This window comes from Budorcas taxicolor, chromosome 8 (assembly GCF_023091745.1).
Source record: "Budorcas taxicolor isolate Tak-1 chromosome 8, Takin1.1, whole genome shotgun sequence".
Lineage (NCBI taxonomy): Eukaryota > Metazoa > Chordata > Mammalia > Artiodactyla > Bovidae > Budorcas > Budorcas taxicolor.
The window spans coordinates 32,555,988-32,573,986 of NC_068917.1; the positions used below are offsets into that span (position 1 = coordinate 32,555,988).

A 17,999-nucleotide genomic window follows, 5' to 3' on the forward strand; every position below is an offset into this window, starting at 1 on the left:
TCCATTTCTGCCCATTGTCTCCAAATCTGATGGCTTTCCCACCAAATCTAATGGCTTTTCTCATCTGGCTGGACCTTGTTAGTGCATTTGACACCATTTCTTTGGTATTCTTTTTAGATGCTATAGCAGGTGGCTTTGGCTCGTGGGGTTGAACCCCTTAGCCTACATTTGACTCTAGTGATGGAATATGCCCTACACCTGTCCATACCCACTGAAGCACCTGCAGTGCTCTGCTTTTCTGCCTCTGGGCAGCAGTGGCTCACTCAGCCCCTGTCCTGGCACAGGGGATAACACTCTGAGGGCATTCTCCACCTATGAGAGGTAGTAGATAATGTAAGGGTCCCAGCCTCCCATCCTTCAGAGCTAAAATTTGTGGCATGTTTGACGTGGCTCTTCAACAGATCCCCAGTAGGACTGAGTCCCGTAGTAACCTTTACTGCTATGTTGTTGCCCTCTCCTCCTCCCCTCCCTCTCACTTGGTCCTGAGCTCACTTCCCAGATAAATTACCTACACTAAGCCTTTGTCCCTTTCAGGGTAACACACTGTGACACACTTTCTTTTCTCTTGAACCCTCATTTTCTGACCATTTCTTTCTACCAGACTCCTTATCATCTTCCTTGTATTGGCTTCCTGTTTCAGTTCATCTATTTCTACTAAAAACACCACTGGGAATTCCCTGGTGGTCCAGTGGTTAGGACTCCATGCACTCACTGCCAGAGGCTGGAATTCAATACCTGGTCAGGGAACTAAGACTCACAAGACGTGAGGCCAAAAATAAATAAATAAAATCACCACCAATCTCCATAAGTCCCAAACCAGCATTCTAGCCTCCTAGAATGATGTTGATCCTAGAGAGACAGCAATGAGTGTTCCTGAAGAAAGATCTTAGTCCCTTGCCCCAGAATTGAACCTGGGTAGCCTGGATGAAAATGAAGAATCCTTGCCACTAGACAACAAGGGTCTAGAGGCTAGAAGCAAAGTGACTCTGGCTCTTATCCTCATTGAAAAATGCATTTCTGAAGGAGGCCAAAACTGTAAAAACAGGTACAAAATTTATTATCAGAGACACAGCATAGCATATGGGAGTGCACATAGAAAATAATTTTGTGTGTTTAAGAGTGAAGCAAGGCAGAAATACACACCTGGAGAGAAAGAGTATGTGTCCGCCCTAATGAGGAGGAGTGCAGTAAAGAGGTGATTTAAATCACTTACATAGGACAGTACTTCCAGATCTTTGTTTACCTTTGGCCAGTTATCTTGTTTCTTTTCCCATATGTGACCTGTTCAAGGATTCTCCCCAACATGTGTGTGCACCTTTTTACTAAGATGGATTCCACTGCAGACGCTTGTGGGTACATGTTCACATAGGTGGCGCCCCCGGCCTTTTGACCACCAAGGAATCTTCCTGCGTTTGTGCAGACAGAGAAGTTTTCCTTGACCTCGGGATTGGTCCTCTTGTCTCTTGACTTCAGCAGGGCTCAGCTTCTGCCACTAGCTTTGTCCTTGGAGTGTCTGGGTGAGAACAAAGCTGCAATTTTACTCCACTTGACAAACAGCAGCTGTTCAGCCCAGGGGCCTATCTGTCTCCTACCTCAATGGTATTATAGTCTCTTGTAAAGAGGAGAGCAAAAGTTGCCTCCTACTACCAGGGAAGATGTCAATTCCAAGGATGCAAGAGAAACCTAGTAAAGTTAGAATTGAGGTGTTTGGGCCTTGACTTCTCAGCAGAGGACTGGAAAGCTGTTGAAAATGGTCAGTTTGCCACAAAAATGTCCTTGATCTCAATCCCAACGAAACTTCCCAGTTTTTCTCAGAAACAAAGTGTCACAGTTAGTTCTTGTGTGATGACCAAAACCAAGAACAAAAAACAACAGGTGGAAAGAAATCCCTTCTTTGCTTTGGTGAGACCAGGGAAAATAGCAATATTGGCTGTGAAGGCGGTCACCCTTTATAGGACACATGAAACCACAGCAGCGGTTTCTATGGTAGAAGTAGCAGCTGCTCGCTGCCCCAGCCTTCTCTTCAAGATGCCAGGAGTTGACCAGGCAGCTGTGGCACTTGGGAAAGATGAATTGCTGTGAAAACAGTGCCAGTTACCCAGAAGATTGTCAAGGAGAAAGAGTAACGTAGAGGGCTACAGATTGCCTAAATATCACCAAATTCATAATGGTCTATCATAAAAGATACCAGAATACCTGTGAGTAAGTCATTTCATCTTTTTAAGTTTCTGTCTGTAAAATTAGAAGGAGAATACCTAGCCCACTTACTTCATGGAGCTGTTGTGGTATTCATATTGAATAAAATTTTGGAAAAATATCAGTTTATAAAATGTTTTAATATAAAATTATAAAGTTAATATAAAATTATACAAACTTATAAAAATATATAAAATAAATTTAATATAAAATTATAATATAAATTATAAAGTTCTATACATGTAAACAGGAGTAGGTAATTACCTCATGCCATACTCATCAATCCTGGCTAAATATTTTCAGGACTTTCACAGGTAAGGTGAAATGAGAGCTTAATTCACAAGACTGACTCATCATTTTTAATACTTTGGAGACTGAAAATCATCCTCTAATTTTTGAAGGTTGAGCACTGTAATAGTCATTATGCCCTGTTAAAGCAATATCTTCTGCTTCAGTATCAACCCAGATATCTTCTTTTTTACAGGAAGGCTGAAATTACAATGAATATGGGTGAAACTCGTATTATTTCTAGTGCTGTTCTCTCAGCCATAGATGAAGACTCACCCAGGGAGAAGATTTACTATTTATTTGAAAGACTTCCCCAAAATGGGCAACTTCAACTTAAGGTTGGCCACCTTTTTTTATTTTTCAGATTGACTGTAACAGGTTTAAATTTTTACAATGCACAGATTTGCATAACTGAATGTATTCTGTCATAATCATGTTTTGCCCCAAAGTAGAAATTTTAATTTTACTACTTTGGAGGGAACTCACACTATTCTAAATTTACTTACTCATCTCAGGATAAATTCAACCAAAATCAAGGTTTTTCACTGCTCATTTCTCCTTAGGATTGTACCTAAATTGGAAGATAGGAAGTTACTGGGGAAAGCAAGTTGTCTAGTTTCTGATGAGAATCAGGCATACTTTGAGATATCTTTATTTCCATCAGATTTTTATTTTAAAAAATAGGCTTTATTTTTTAGAGCACTTGTGAATATCAACAAACTGATTCTAAAGTTTATCTGGAGAGGCAAAATACCCAGAATAGCTAACACAATATAGAAGAATGAGATTGAAGGAGTGACACTAACTGACTTCAAGACTGACTTTATACCTATAGTAACCTAACCCAGACAGTGTATGTTTGGTACAGGAATAAACAAATAGATCAATGGAACAGAATGAAAGTAAAAGTGAAGTCTCTCAGTTGTGTCTGACTGTGACCCTATGAACTACATGTAGCCTGCCAGGCTCCTCCATCCATGGAATTCTCCAGTCAAGAATACTGGGGTGGGTTGCCATTTCCTTCTCCAGGGGATCTTTGCAACCCAGGGATTGAACTCGGTCTCCCACACTCCCAGACTCTTTACCGTCTTAGCCACCAGGGAATCAGAAATAGACCCACACAAGTATGGCAAACTGATTTTGGCCAAGCAGTGGAGATAAGATAGTCCTTTAACAAATGGTGCTCACCAGACTAGTTCAGACTTTGTATGTGATGCCCAAGGATCAACTCAATACAAATTATAGATCTGTCACTTGAGAAGGTCACTTGAGTAACTCATCAAAATGTCTATGTGATTGTTTGAATGCTTAACTTTTAATAAAATGTAGGCACAGCCTGAGAATAGCAGCAAGGATTTATTCTGTGGGTAACAGCTTGATTGTCTTAGATTGTGGGCACCATAGAGAGTCGAAGTGAAGAGAAATCACTGATTTAAACTGAGGTGCAGCTGTGGCCTTATTTCATTTCAGAGAGTAATGAAGCAGAAATGCAGTGAGAGCTCACACATTTGGGTGGCATGGGAGCGAAAGTGTTTTTGGTTATGTAAAAATCCAGATGGGTCCAGGTTCCCAATACGGCACCATAGAGTTCTCTCCCAGCTCCCTAGGGGTTCTCCAAGTCTCTCCAAGACCAGGGAGCTGGCCTCCTGGACTTTCTCGTGCATCTTTGTTTTCTCATTGACTTTCTTGCATTTTACCCACCTTGAGTCCAACTCTTATTTTCTTCCTCTTTGGAGGCTTGCAGATGGATTTTGTCAAGTCAAAGCTCACACTTGGCAATGCAAGTAGGGAATTGGAGATGAGGGAAAGCAAAATGTATCTTCTGGGAAAAGACTATAAAGAAAAAAGTTAACTAGATTACCGGCTGTCTGGTTTAAAACCTGAAAGAGTGTCTGCTTTAAAAATTAAATTTTCAAATGGACCTTATAATGCAAACAAACAATGAACTTAATTATTAGAATATAATTAACTTTCACCCAGTAAGAACTGGGGCAGAGTATACATCAGCTGGGCATAAACATTAAAGAGGAGGGAACTTTATCAGATAGAGTGACAAAAGGAAGTGGAAGCACGGTGAGGGGGAGAGGAGGGAATGTGAAATAATGTGTCAAAGGAAATAAAAAACAAATGTTGAAATTTCTGTTATAGTCTCTTAAAACATAGGAAAAGCACTTGATAATATCATACAATAAATTTTTAAGATGACATTTTTCTTGAATTATGTCAGATGACTTTTACAAGCCACTCTTAGGGAAAGCTATACATCTTAAGAGAATAACAACAGAATTACTAATTAGAGACAGATTTATTATTGTTTTCTAATACTCTCAGTTGTTAGTTCTCCCTCAGCATAAAGACCTCTTTTCATTGAAAATGCCACAATTTCTGCACTGAGTTCTGTATAGAATATATGCTTAATTAATGCTGAGTTATTTTTAGAACAGTATAATTAACTATATATATGATATTTATAGTTATTTTTGTGCTGACTCAGGATATAAATGTAGGGAATAGTAGAAATTTTGATCATTTTCTTTGGTCTTTAGGAAAACTGAAAAACATAGAGACAGTAAATACACCCATTCTATTTGTGTTTTATCTACTTCAGATAACTCCAGTGACAAACTGGTTTGAAACACAGATTTTATTAGTTGAACAGTGATATGATCTAAAAAAAAAAAAGGAAATCCCAAGTGAAACACATTTAATTTTTAAAGAATCAATTCCAACAGCTCAATTACCCACCTGCTCTCAATTGAAATATTTAATCAGCTATGATAGCTTATGATAAATACCTTAGTACTGCAGTTGAATTGCATGACTTTGCAAAAGACTCTTTGCTTACAGCTAGTTGTTTTTCCTAAGGTTTGAAATTATTTTAATACATTTATTTCAATGAAAAATATGAGGTAGAATGGCAAAATATTTGAATCTGGGGTTTCCCTAAAATATCATTTATCTTGGAAGTTTTCAGAGGATGTGGAAGATGTTCACTAACACACCTTGGGAGGAGGGGGAAACCTGGGCAGCTGACTAATTCTGGCATCTTTCAGATAGGGAGGGACTGGGTCCCTCTGTACTCTGGCATGAAATGCACTCAGGAAGAAGTGGATTTGAACTTGCTGAGATATACACACACTGGGGCCATGGACTCCAAGAACCAAGACAGCTTCACCTTCCACCTCTGGGATGGTGACAATAGGTCACCGGCATTTGACTGTCACATCACCATCAAGCATATGGGAAAAGGTAAAGCATTTCTATCAGGCTTTATCGGGACGAACTTTTACAGCAGAAGTGCACTGCTGTAAACCTCTCCCATCTTCTCTCCCTCTCTTCTTCCTTCGCTCCTTTCCTTTCTCCCTTCCATCCTTTAGACTTGAAATTCCATCAGTTATGATTTGATCCTTGGGTTCCTCACTTGTTTCGCCTGGTTTACAAGAGTAGCCAATTCATGTGTTATTTTCAGTATTTCAAAAAGCCCATTAAAAATCCAGCCTTGTCTGCAATGGCTGCACAGGTTACTTTAACTGTCAAGGTTTTATGTTTTAAGGAAAATTTTACAAATCAATGCACCAACTCTAGTTTTATCTTCAGGAATTGAATGATTACCTAAAAACAGAATTTGAAAGGGAAAAGATTTCCAATACAGTAATGATAGAGGGACTGCAAGGAGATCCAACCAGTCCTTTCTAAAGGAGGTCAGTCCTGGGTGTTCTTTGGAAGGAATGATGCTAAAGCTGAAACTCCAGTACTTTGGCTACCTCATGCGAAGAGTTGACTCATTCGAAAAGACTGATGCTGGGAGAGATTGGGGGCTGGAGGAGAAGGGGACGACAGAGGATGAGATGGCTGGATGGCATCACCAACTCGATGGATGTGAGTTTGAGTGAACTCTGGGAGTTGGTGATGGACAGGGAGGCCTGGCGTGCTGCAATTCATGGGGTCGAAAAGAGTCGGACACGACTGAGTGACTGAACTGAACTGAACTGAATGATAAAGGAAATATAAATGAATATATTTTTAAAAAATTTAAAATAACACAAAGAAATTTTGTTGTTGAAAAGGTTGAAAGTTGTTATTCTTTTCGCTTTGGAAATGCTAAAACATACTCTTTAGGGATGAGGGAGAATGCTGTAAGATAATAAGCTTTTCTCTTTTTAAAAAACTTTTTTTATTTTGTATTTATTTGGCTGTACCAGGTCTTTGTTGCAACACGCAGGATCTTTAGTTGTGGCAGGCGAACCCTCAGATGCAGCATGCGGGATCTAGTTCTTTGACCAAGGATTGAACCCAGGTCCCCTGAATTGGGAGTACAGAGTCTTAGCCACTGGGCCACCAGGGAAGTCCTGATAGTAAGCTTCTGCTGAATTAATTAAGCAGACCATTTGCATGATGGGACTCAACCGCACATAAATGGCAGAAGGAGGAGAGCCAAAAAAGTACTGAAAGCTCAGCAAGGGAGAGAGTAGGTCTTTGATTCTCAACTGTTACTATTGCATACTTTCACTTAGAGCTTGTGTGAGGAGAGTAAAGATCATATCTCATTCATCTGTATAGTCCAAGACCTATATATTCTCAGGACCAAGCAAAGTCTTAGATCCGTAGTACATGCTTGATTGACAGATTAACAGAATGCATTTTTTTCTTTTTTTTTTTTTTTTTGCCTTGGCTGCTAGAAAGCTCAGAGCTAAATTAAATTGGATGCTTAGGTACAGTAAAAGTTTTACTTCGTGTATGTGGTAAAATTACAGCTGTCCTGAATTTTTTAAAACAAATTTTAAGCCAGATTAACTGATTTTTATTTTTTTTTGAAGGGGAAGGCTATATTATTTTATTTGCTTATTTCCTTGAAGATATATAATAAGTTCATGTTACTGTACACATTTAATTCTCTTTGCAAAAGTAAGAGTACATTCTTCATAAATACTTGTCCAGGCAAAAAGTAATACAAGGGAAATATCTGGGCAGACAACAGATGTATTAGGGCAGCAGACTGTCCTGTCATTCTCAGCATGGTGCATTCCCTGGGGAGTACAGAAGTATTCTGTTCCATGCACCCACCTGGGGATTCTCTCTAGCCAGGGGATTCTTTGTCCCTGAAGGCCTCGGAGTCACTTTGAGAGCGAGATGTGGATGACGATGGACTTCCCACGCGGTGCAGTTGTAAAGAATCCTCCAGCCAGTGCAGGAGATGCAGGAGACATGGTTTGGCCCCTGGATCAGGAAGATCCCTTGGAAGAAGAAATGGCAACCCACTCCAGTATTCTTGCCTGGAGAATCCTGTGGACAGCCTGGCGGGCTACAGTCCATGGGGTTGCAAAGAGTCGGACACGGCCGTGCGTGCACACGTGGGTATGTGAAGGAAAATGGGAGAATTTCATGGGCTATGCGTGGAGGTAGGGTACTTGGCTTCTATACATCCTGGTGGCTGAATCACCTTAAGGAGGCTGGGCAGTGGAAACTGGAGTAGTACATCCAGAAGAAAAAGTACTGAGGCTGGTGAGGTCCTCCCTAGTCTGCTACAACTAGCATGTGATTATTTTCTAAAAGGATTTGTGAAAACTTAATCAAGTAGACACAGTAACCTGTTGAAACTTTCAGTAGTTCAGAAGCTTTTCTTTTAATTTGGTGGTATTTTTTATCTCTGTACAGAATATTCTTCCTTCTTTCCTCCTCTTTCTTCACTGCTTTAGTTTTTTCCCTTCCTTCCTTCTTTTGGAGGAAATTTTCTCAGGTTGCGGTGTAACTTTATAATCAGAATTGTTCATCTCTGAATGAAATTATACTGAATTGTTAGACTAAATCAGACCCTAACATTAGCATATTTGAACACTTTTTGGAAGCCATTATAAATAACATCATGCTTTCCCATTGTGCCATGACTTCTGATTTGCACAGTGGCAAAAATGACTCGGACATCTTTAAGAGACGTTTAGAAGGACATTGCCTATAGCTGACCCTCAACCATACTCTGACTAATGTGAAAAACAGTGCTGAAAAACTGGGTTCAGGCAAAACCTAGATATTTTTCCTCCCCTCAGCTCTATCTTCTGCTCTTCATCCTGTGGGTGAATTTTGTTTCCTGGCTTTGTTCATTCCTCTTTCTTCTTTGATGTATTCATCTTAACTCCCTCAGAATCATCCGCGGCTCAGGTTTTGATGTAAAATTAGGTTGACTGTTGATTCTACATTGAACTTAAGTTGCATTTTGAGTTAAAAAGCAATAACATATAAAAAAGACTAATTTGATCATCTAAAACAGGGTTTCCCAGTCATGGCAATATCAATATTTGGGAATATGTAAGTCTTTGTTGTGCACTATAGAATTTTTAGCAGCAGAAAACTCAGAAGAACTAAAGAGCCTCTTGATGGAAGTGAAAGAGGAGAGTGAAAAAGTTGGCTTAAACTCAACATTCAGAAAACGAAGATCATGGCATCTGGTCCCATCGCTTTGTGGCAAATAGATGGGGAAACAATGGAAGCAGTGAGAGACTTTTTTGGGGGGGAGGGGCTCCAAAATCACTGCAGATGGTGATGGTAGCCATGAAATTAGAAGACGCTTGCTTCTTGGAAGAAGAGCTACTCACCTAGACAGTGTATTAAAAAGGAGAGACGTTGCTTTGCCAACAAATGTCTGTCTAATCAAAGCTGTGGTTTTTCCAGTAGTCATGTATGTATGTGAGTTGGACTGTAAAGGAAGCTGAGCACTGCAGAATTGATACCTTTGAACTGTGGTGTTAGAGAAGACTCTTGAGAGTCCCTTGGACTGCAAGGAGATCCAACCAGTCCATCCTGAAGAAAATCAGTCTTGAATATTCGTTGGAAGGACTGATGCTGAAGCTGAGACTCCAATACTTTGGCCAACTGACACGAAGAACTGACTCATTGAAAAAGACCCTGATTCTGGAAAAGATTGAAGGTGGGAAGAGAAGGGGATGACAGAGGATGAGATGGTTCGATGTCATCCTGATTCAATGGACATGAGATTGAGTGAGGTCCGGGAGTTGGTGATGGACAGGGAAGCCTGGCATGCTGCAGTTCATGGGGTCGCAAAGAGTTTGACACGACTGAGCGACTGAACCAAGCTGAACTGGTCTTTACCTATTAGAAGTTAGTCATGCTCAGTTGCCAAATTGTGTCTGACTCTTTGCAACCCCATGGACTGCAGCATGCCAGGCTTCCCTGTCCATCAACAACTCCCAGAGCTTGCTCAAACTCATGTCCTTTGAGTCGGTGATGCCACCCAACCATCTCATCCTCTGCCGTCTCCTTCTCCTGCCTTCAGTCTGTCCCAGCATCAGGGTCTTTGAGGTTTGAGTGTGTGCTCTTGGGTCAGATGGCTTGGGTATAAATTCTAGCTCTGTCTTTCCTAATTGTATAATCATTACCAAGCTGGTAACATTTGTACACCTTAGTTTCCTCATTTATAGCCTAGACACATGGCAATGGCTTATCACAGTGTTGGTGTAAAATTTTAAGGGTCTTTCTCCCTTACTTAGCACAAAGTTGAAACTCAAGGGTATTTTAATTATGATAATTTTTTGATGAACCTCAGGTGAACAAAATTTGATACAACCTTTAGTTTATGAGGCTCTTTATCCTTTGTGTGTGATCACCTTCTTTGCTCATTCAGACACTCACTCATAGTCTTTTAAATACACATAACAGCCCCTGTGTAGCCACCATACATACAAGAACTGGAATATTAACAGTATCAGAGTCTACCTATCTACTCGTTCCATCCTCCAGAGAAAACCACCATCCTGAATTTTGTGTCAAGTTTCTTACCTTTGTTTGTGGTTCTCTGGGACTTGCTCACTCAACTAATACATGTTAATAAGCTACATCTGTGTGGCCGTGTGTAGCTCTAGTGCCTTCATTTTGCTACTCTGCAAAATTGAACTGTATGAATAGGCCACAGCTTGTTTATACATTCACCTTCCGAAAAGGCATCTGGGTCGTCTCCAGTGTTTTCAGTTACAAACAGAGCTGCCGTGACCTTTCTAGCACAGACCTCCTGGGTACAAGTGCACATGTTTCTCTCCAGCACACCACTGGAGTGGCATCACAGGGTCAAGGCATATGTGAGTATCCAACTCTTTACAAAATAATTCTAGGTTGTGTAGCAGTTTATACTCTGACTCGAACTGTGTGCAAGAGTCCCCATCCTCTTCAACACTTGCCACCTTCAGCCTTCCACATCTTGGCCTGTCAGAGCGATGTGAGATGGCAGTTTATTGTGATCTTGATCTGTAGTTCCCTGACTATTCATGAGCATATCTTGCGTCTTTATTGGCCTTATGTGTTGCCCCTTCTCTGTGATATCTGCGTATGTCTTTGGCCAAATTCTTTGATTAATCCCAGTCATAGAAATCTTGCTATATCTAGGGTTGTTTTTTTAGGTCACTTCTTAAGTATTTCTTAATTGGAGTATAATTGCTTTACAATGTTGTGTTAGTTTCTGCTGTACAACAGTGTGAACCTCTTCTGTGTGTACATGTGTACATATATCCTCTCCCTCTTGGACCTCCTTCCCAGCAACACCCCCTCCAGAGCACCGAGCTAAGTTCCTTGTGCCATACAACAGCTTTCCCACTAGCTATGTTTTACACATGGTAGTGTATGGGCTTTCCAGGTAGCTCGGTGGTAAAAATCCACCTGCCAAAGCAGGAGACACAGGAGATGCAGGTTCAATCCCTGGGTTGGGAAGACCTCTGGAGGAAGAAATGGCAACCCACTCCAGTATTCTTGCCTGGAGAATCCCATGGACAGTGGAGCCTGGCAGGCTACAGTCCATAGGGTTGCACAAAGTCAGGCACTACTGAGCACCTGCGCACACACGCATATGCGTGTTTGTATGTCAAACCTAATCTCCCAGCTCATCCCTCTCTCTGCTGCCCCTCGTGTCAACACATCCGTTCTCTACATCTGTGTCTCTATTCTATCCTAGAATTGAGATTTTGATTTCTGCAGTTTGGCCTTTGCTTTTGACCTTCACCATAGAGGTTTTATTTTTCAACTTTTGACCACCATCTCTTCTGTCACACAGGTGATATTGTCATCCTGGCAAAACCACTTGTGGTGTCTAGAGGTGGCAGAGGTTTCCTGACGACCACCACTCTCCTTGCTGTGGATGGAACAGACAAGCCCGAGGAACTTCTCTACGTCATCACCTCCCCACCGCAATTTGGCCAGGTTGAGTACGGCCGCTATCCTGGGGTCCCCATTACAAGCTTCAGCCAAATGGATATAGCAGGACAGACAGTCTGCTATGTGGATAAGAGCACAACAGCTGTCTACAGAGACACATTCAGGTGAGCCCTGAGGAAACTTTTCAGAACGCCTTCTTTGAATGAATGCTTAGAAAGACAAAGGCAAGGAAAAATATGCCCTTTTCCAGCTCCAGTATAAATCTGCTCTTCATCCACTGCCTCGATGGATGAGAGAGAAGGGTGCACAATTAAACTGACAGTAGTAGCCAGGCCAGAAATTAGGGCTTGTTTTTTAAAAATAAACACCTAAGCAAATCTCCACGCAAGCTGTTCGGTGAAGAGACATGTGAAGACCTGAGGATGTCCAGTAATGAGAGATGTGGTAAAGTAATTTAACCTCTTTATTTGAGTCTGTTTTTCTATCCAAGGAAAAGAAATTTTCTGGTAAACATTTGGCATAAGCAGACAGTGCCTTTTGATACAATGTGTTTGGGTAACTATATCATAAATCATGTTGTCATAAAGTGGATCATATCTCCCCATAGAAACAGTGTTATAATTGGGGGCTGTGCACCTGTTCAAGGATTCTGTATCAAATAAATCACTGGGAAGAATAACAATCTGTTGAAAAGGCAAAGATACAACAATAATGAAAGTCTGCGTTCATTTAAAATACTGAAATCTATTTCCAGTCACATAAAGCAAGAAAAACTCTAGAGGGTCTACCCTTTAGCAGTTATGAAAACTGGCTGAACTTGGGGTTCCTGATAGAAATACAGATTCCCAGGGCTGGGTTGAGAACCCAGAAATCCTGGACTAGCTTTTGGGGGACCTTGGTACACATCTAACCCTGAATTTTCTAATTAAGAAAGAGCTCTGAGAGCCTTGATTCATCTTCCATACACACAGGGCTTCTGTCCTCCACTATGATTTTTATCATGTCAGAATACAATCTTCAAAAGAATGCTATAAAATAACACAACTCTAGCAGACTGCTATGTTATTTGACAGGCTCCCCTAAACTATCAAGTACACGGATAAACCCATGTCCAAATGCCACTCTCCTCTATCATATATCTTTTCTAATTCAGTATGTCTGCTATGATAAACAATGTTTAAATGTCAGTAAAGATTATTTTGCCTGCCTTTTTGGTATTTGGAATGATGATTTGAAAAGATGAGTTGTATAGTTAGGTAAAAAAAAAATCCAGGGAAGTTTAGACTAATACCTCCTTTTTCTTTAGACAAATGTTCTTAACAAGCAGATAATCATTTGGTGGCTCATTATCTTAATACCAATTCAGTGCTTGAGTGTTGCTAGGTGTTAACGAAAACATCAGAAGTGGGGATTACTTTTCCCACTGATTCCTTGGCTTGGGATATGGTACAGAGTCATGAAAGCACAAAACTGGGGTCGGTTCTTTGTCTTCATGACCCACATCTCTGGTTTTCCTCAAGTCATTCCCTCTCCTGTGCTCCTATAAATGCCTCTGTGAAAAGGAATGATGCTCACAGTGGCTATGTCAGAGTTGTCGAGGGCTTTAAATGAGCTTATGTATGTAATGTTCTTAATATGGAATCTAGAAAAATGATATTGATGAACCTATCTGCAGGGCAGGAATAGACGAGCGGACATAGAGAATGGCTTTGTGGACACAGTGGAGAGGGGAAGGGGGACGGATTGGGAGAGTGGCATTGACATACATACACTACCGTACAGAAAATAGCTAGCTAGCAGGGTGCTGCTGAAGAGCACAGGAAGCTCAGCTGGACACTCCACGACAACCTAGAGGGGTTGGATGGGAGAGCGGGTGCGAGGGAGGCCCAAGAGGGAGCAGATACATGTATATATATGGCCAATTCATGGTGTTGTACGGCAGAAACTAACACAACATTGTAAAGCTATTATATTCCAATAAAAAACCGAAGACATGGCACATAGGAAGAACAAGATAAGTATTGGTTTCTATTATTAATATTAGATTTTAATGTTTATTTTAATGTTAATGATAATGTTTCTATCGTTTTTGTTATTCTTGTAGTTATTATTGTTTACCATATTCTTTCCTTGGCCCCCTTTTTTTTCTCTCCAATCTTTACAATACCAAGATTAATCTTGAAGGAAGGAATAAGTTATAAAGAGCAGTATGATTCCTTTTTTCCTGTTTATTAATGGAGGGTGGTTGCTTATTAGCTTAACGCAGGTATATCAGATTCAGGGTTTTTCATTTGACAGCCATTTCTGGAACTTCTTTTTGCTGTCCATTCCTGTTTGCTTCCATCCATGCCTACGGAGAGTCTGCTGAAGACATTCATGACTGTATTGGAGAAACCAGAGATTCTGATGGTGAAGCCAAAGAATGAACACATAAAAATGTTGAGAAATAATAATTAGGCCTTAATTAGATGGTCGTGATGAGCTGAGAATAAAAAATGATATCTATGATGTGAGAATTAGTGATACCATAACAGCTTCCTAATTCACATCCATAGAGAATCATACTTGAGGGTGTTTATAAAATCATTCATCCCAGGAGTTTCTAAGTTTCTAGACTCTCAAGAGAGTTACCTGAGAGATTTACAAAATTTAAATTCTTGGGCCTCACTGCAGAGAGACAGCCTTAGTGAGTCCAGCGTCAGGCCTAGGAATCTGTACTTTTAAAAGCTCTACAGGTGAGTCCGATGCCGTTGGGACTAGCTGTGTCCGGTCCGGTGCAGTGCATTTTCCCCAGTGTGCTCTGAGGCGTCCGAAGGTTTACAGGAGCCTCTGATGTCCTCTCCCAGACAGCACATGAAGGGGCTGAATTAATGGTGCTCTGCAGCTCACATCTCGAGTTACTGAGATAACTTTGTTTTGTTTAGTTTGTTCGTGGTTTGATTTTTAGTTTGTTTTGCACAGAGAGCTTCTGGGCAAGGTTTTCATTTAGCAGAAACTCTGTGTCTCCATTTTGTAAAATGAGTGATTAGTACCACCAATGCTACAAAGATGCTGAATGATGTTGGCTGGTACAGAAAGGAGACATTAAGTAATGGAGATTCGAGAGCGAGAAACTCCTTTTTAATACTCTCAGTCCTTCTGTTTCTAGAAGGAAGTCTCAGGCGGCCTGTGCTCATATGTCCTTAGCAGCTCTTCAGTATGGACTGTTTTTCCCTTTTTAGCAAAGAGCATACAGGCCGCAGGCTCCAAGCCATTGGCCAACAACATCTAGCGCGAATGAAAAACAGTTGGTTTCTTGTATTTATTTTTGTTGTGTTTATGGTGATTTCGTTTCTATGAGTGAAAACTTTGGTCTTTTAGTTGTTAAAAGGTTTCTTTTCAAGTACATTTATTTAAGAAGAACAATGAGTTGATATAAAGCAAAATGATAGGTAATAAGAGTACAAGTAGTACCAGAAAATGGCAAAAATTGTGAAGATGGTGTTTGAATGACTCAAGATTAGGAAACAGGGTCATCGAGACAGTAAACAGCAAGCGTAGGAACACACTGCTTTAATCCAGTCCCTTCATTTATGTGTAAGAAAGCTAGTCTTGATACACCTGTAATGGATCAAGCAATGTGTGTGTGCATGCTAAGTCACTTCAGTCGTGTCTGACTCTGTGTGACCCTATGAACTGTAGCCTGCCAGGCTCCTCTGTCCATGGGATTCTCCAGGCAAGAATACTGGAGTGGGTTGCCATGCCTTCCTCCAGGGGATCTTCCCGACTCAGAGATCAAATCCTTGTCTCTTATGTCTCCTGCCTTGGCAGGTGGGTTTTATACCACTAGTGCTACCTGAGAAGCCCCTTCAAGCAGTGTACTAGACCCTTTTTATGCAAGTATCATTGCTCTTAAGCCTTTACACCACCACCTCGAGAGAGATGTCGTGTTCCCATTTTATGGGTGAGAAAAGTGAGTCTCGAAGAGGCAAAAAGTCACCTAAATTGACATGACTGAGTATCAGAGCTAAATTTGGGCTGAGATCTCACTGTGGAGAGGTCTTTCCATTATCCCTGACCGTACTGAAAACCTTGCGGAGAATCTCTGCTTGTGGGAAAGACCCTTCTCCGTGTGTGTCATTCTGATGTTTGACCAGCAGTTTTGCATCTTATAATGGGAGAGCCTCACATCTGCTGAAGACCCTTGTTTTAATCTTGTCATTTCACTAACCCAACCATTGTGTTGTCTGCCAGGTGGCGTTCAACCAAAGCCGAAAGGCTGTTTTAATGAAAGTGTGATCATGGTGCTTTTTAAAAATTAAATATATGCAACCAATCTAATCACCTAAATTTATGTTGCTTGCTGTTAAATCTGGCAAGGAATTTGGCTGGGGAGAAGAGATAAATTCTGTGGCAGAGAGCTTCCCTCCTCCCTTCACTTTTTAATGTAAGCTATGGCAGCATTAATTAAACAGGGGAGTTTAATGGTCAGATTTTACCTTCTGCAAAAATATTTTGTGAATCATAAATTTCTCCTGTATTGTTTGGTGCTGCTGGCCTGGAAGAAGGATTTGGCAGCACATTCTGGGACAGCTGACACCAAGTGATTAGCAAGCTGACTTCAGCTGCTGGCAGCCGGGTTCTAAAAGAACATGCTAATGTCCTCCATTTTGACATGCCGGTTGGACTTTTTTTTTTTTTTTCCTGAAGAACTGGCTCTATTTATGATTCCATTTTTATCTTTTAAATGCCATGACAGATGGCAGATTCTTCAGCCAACTTTATTGCCAGGAAATGCAGAAAGCTTGAAAGCACCATGGTAATGGTGAAATCAGGCCGGGCAGGCACCCCACACAGATCTGAGAGTCATTCCCCAAATTTCATGAGACAGTGGTCATCTTGGCTGCGTTGCTTCTCAGGGGGGGCATAATAAAGGAAATTAAACAAAATGGACCCACATAAGGAGCGGCCACCTCAACGCCACTGGCTTCTTAAGCTTGATTGGATGCCATAATAGCAATGGCACTATTGTTTTAAAACTTCAAAATCTATTTGGAAGGTTTCTTCTGAGGGGGATGGTGTGGGCCATTTGCAAGATCATCTGGTCAATATTTACAGGCACAAAGCGTTGACCTTGTCGCACTGGTTCTGCTAGGCGTTTTTTCCTTTTGACTGGGAAGCCAACCAGGACCGATTCACCCCGCCTCTCACTCGCTCTGATAATGTTCTCTGCTTGTGAATAGTTTGCCCTGTTACTTGTGAACATGGTAAGATGTACTTGATCCAGTCATGTTGGGACATTGCATCCTTTTGGCCACTGGCTTGTTAGCTTTCTGTCAGTATAGACAGCTGCCTGAGCATCCCAGCTGGGAACACCGGCCTCAGGAAACATGTTTCTTATCTTAAATGGCCCCTAACCCACTCACCCTCATTCCCCTCTGACTGAGGGCAGACTGCTGATTTTCACTGTGGTCAGATGCCTGTCAGAGGCAGAGAGGAGTCTGAGATGGACTGCCTAGATCATGAGAAAACTTCCGTGGCCTCAGACAGGTCACATGTATGTGGATAATGCAGCCACCTTGAGACTGAGCTTGGGGCACCCAGTGGGGCAATTTTGGAATTTAGTCTCCAGAGGAGAAAGTCAGAATCAGATACTCAAAATGGCCACCTCTGATGCACCCCTGGCAGCCCCTGGGGCTCCTGCTTCACCTCCTTGCTCCTGATGGCTGTCTCTCCCCTTCTCTTTTTCTTCCTTCTCCACCAGCATTTGACATGCCTACATGTTCTCTGGCTTAAGTCTGTGCTCAACTATAAATTGCTAATTTAAAACGACAGCCATTTTACATTGTGAAAGAGGGCAAAGTTGAAGGCTCCATGAAAATGGAGGCCCTGAGAGGATGCCTAGTCTCCAGTTTTTACCTCTGCTCAGATAGACTCCAGGGAGGAAATATGACAAAGGTAACCAGCAAACAATAGTATAAGGGCATAATTCCATGAAGAGCATCCCCTGAGAAACAGACCATGAGTTTTGTATCTAAAAATGTGTATCACCTGATCTTTGATATTGTCAAAGTGACTAATGAAAGGTGAAGAGCATACACAGATATTTTTTCTCAGGTGTGATTTTTTTTTCTTTTTAAAAAATAACGGATTTTGCAAACACTCCATGATCCAGCAATGAAATTACCTATTTGCTTAGAATATATTTATCCAAACGTATTGTTTTGTTTTAAGGAAACTATGATTTTGTTCCATCTCCAATTCTAAAGTTGATTCCATATTCTTGTTTGAGCTGTGGGGGTAAAAAAAAACACAACACACAAGTTGTATTCTTTACAAGTCAAGGTATGTGGAATGTCCAAAAATGTGTTTTATTTGGAGTA

The 17,999-nt window shown here is 41.1% G+C and overlaps 1 protein-coding gene across 1 annotated transcript in view; it reads left to right on the forward strand.

Annotated features, from left to right (window-relative positions):
• Window positions 1-17,999, forward strand: part of FREM1 (FRAS1 related extracellular matrix 1) — a 149,564-nt gene that overhangs the window by 88,275 nt on the left and 43,290 nt on the right. Inside the window, exons 21-23 of the mRNA XM_052645063.1 lie at window positions 2,681-2,822; window positions 5,538-5,733; window positions 11,537-11,801. Coding sequence (XP_052501023.1) covers window positions 2,681-2,822; window positions 5,538-5,733; window positions 11,537-11,801 — 603 coding nt within the window. The remainder of the gene's footprint in view (window positions 1-2,680; window positions 2,823-5,537; window positions 5,734-11,536; window positions 11,802-17,999) is intronic.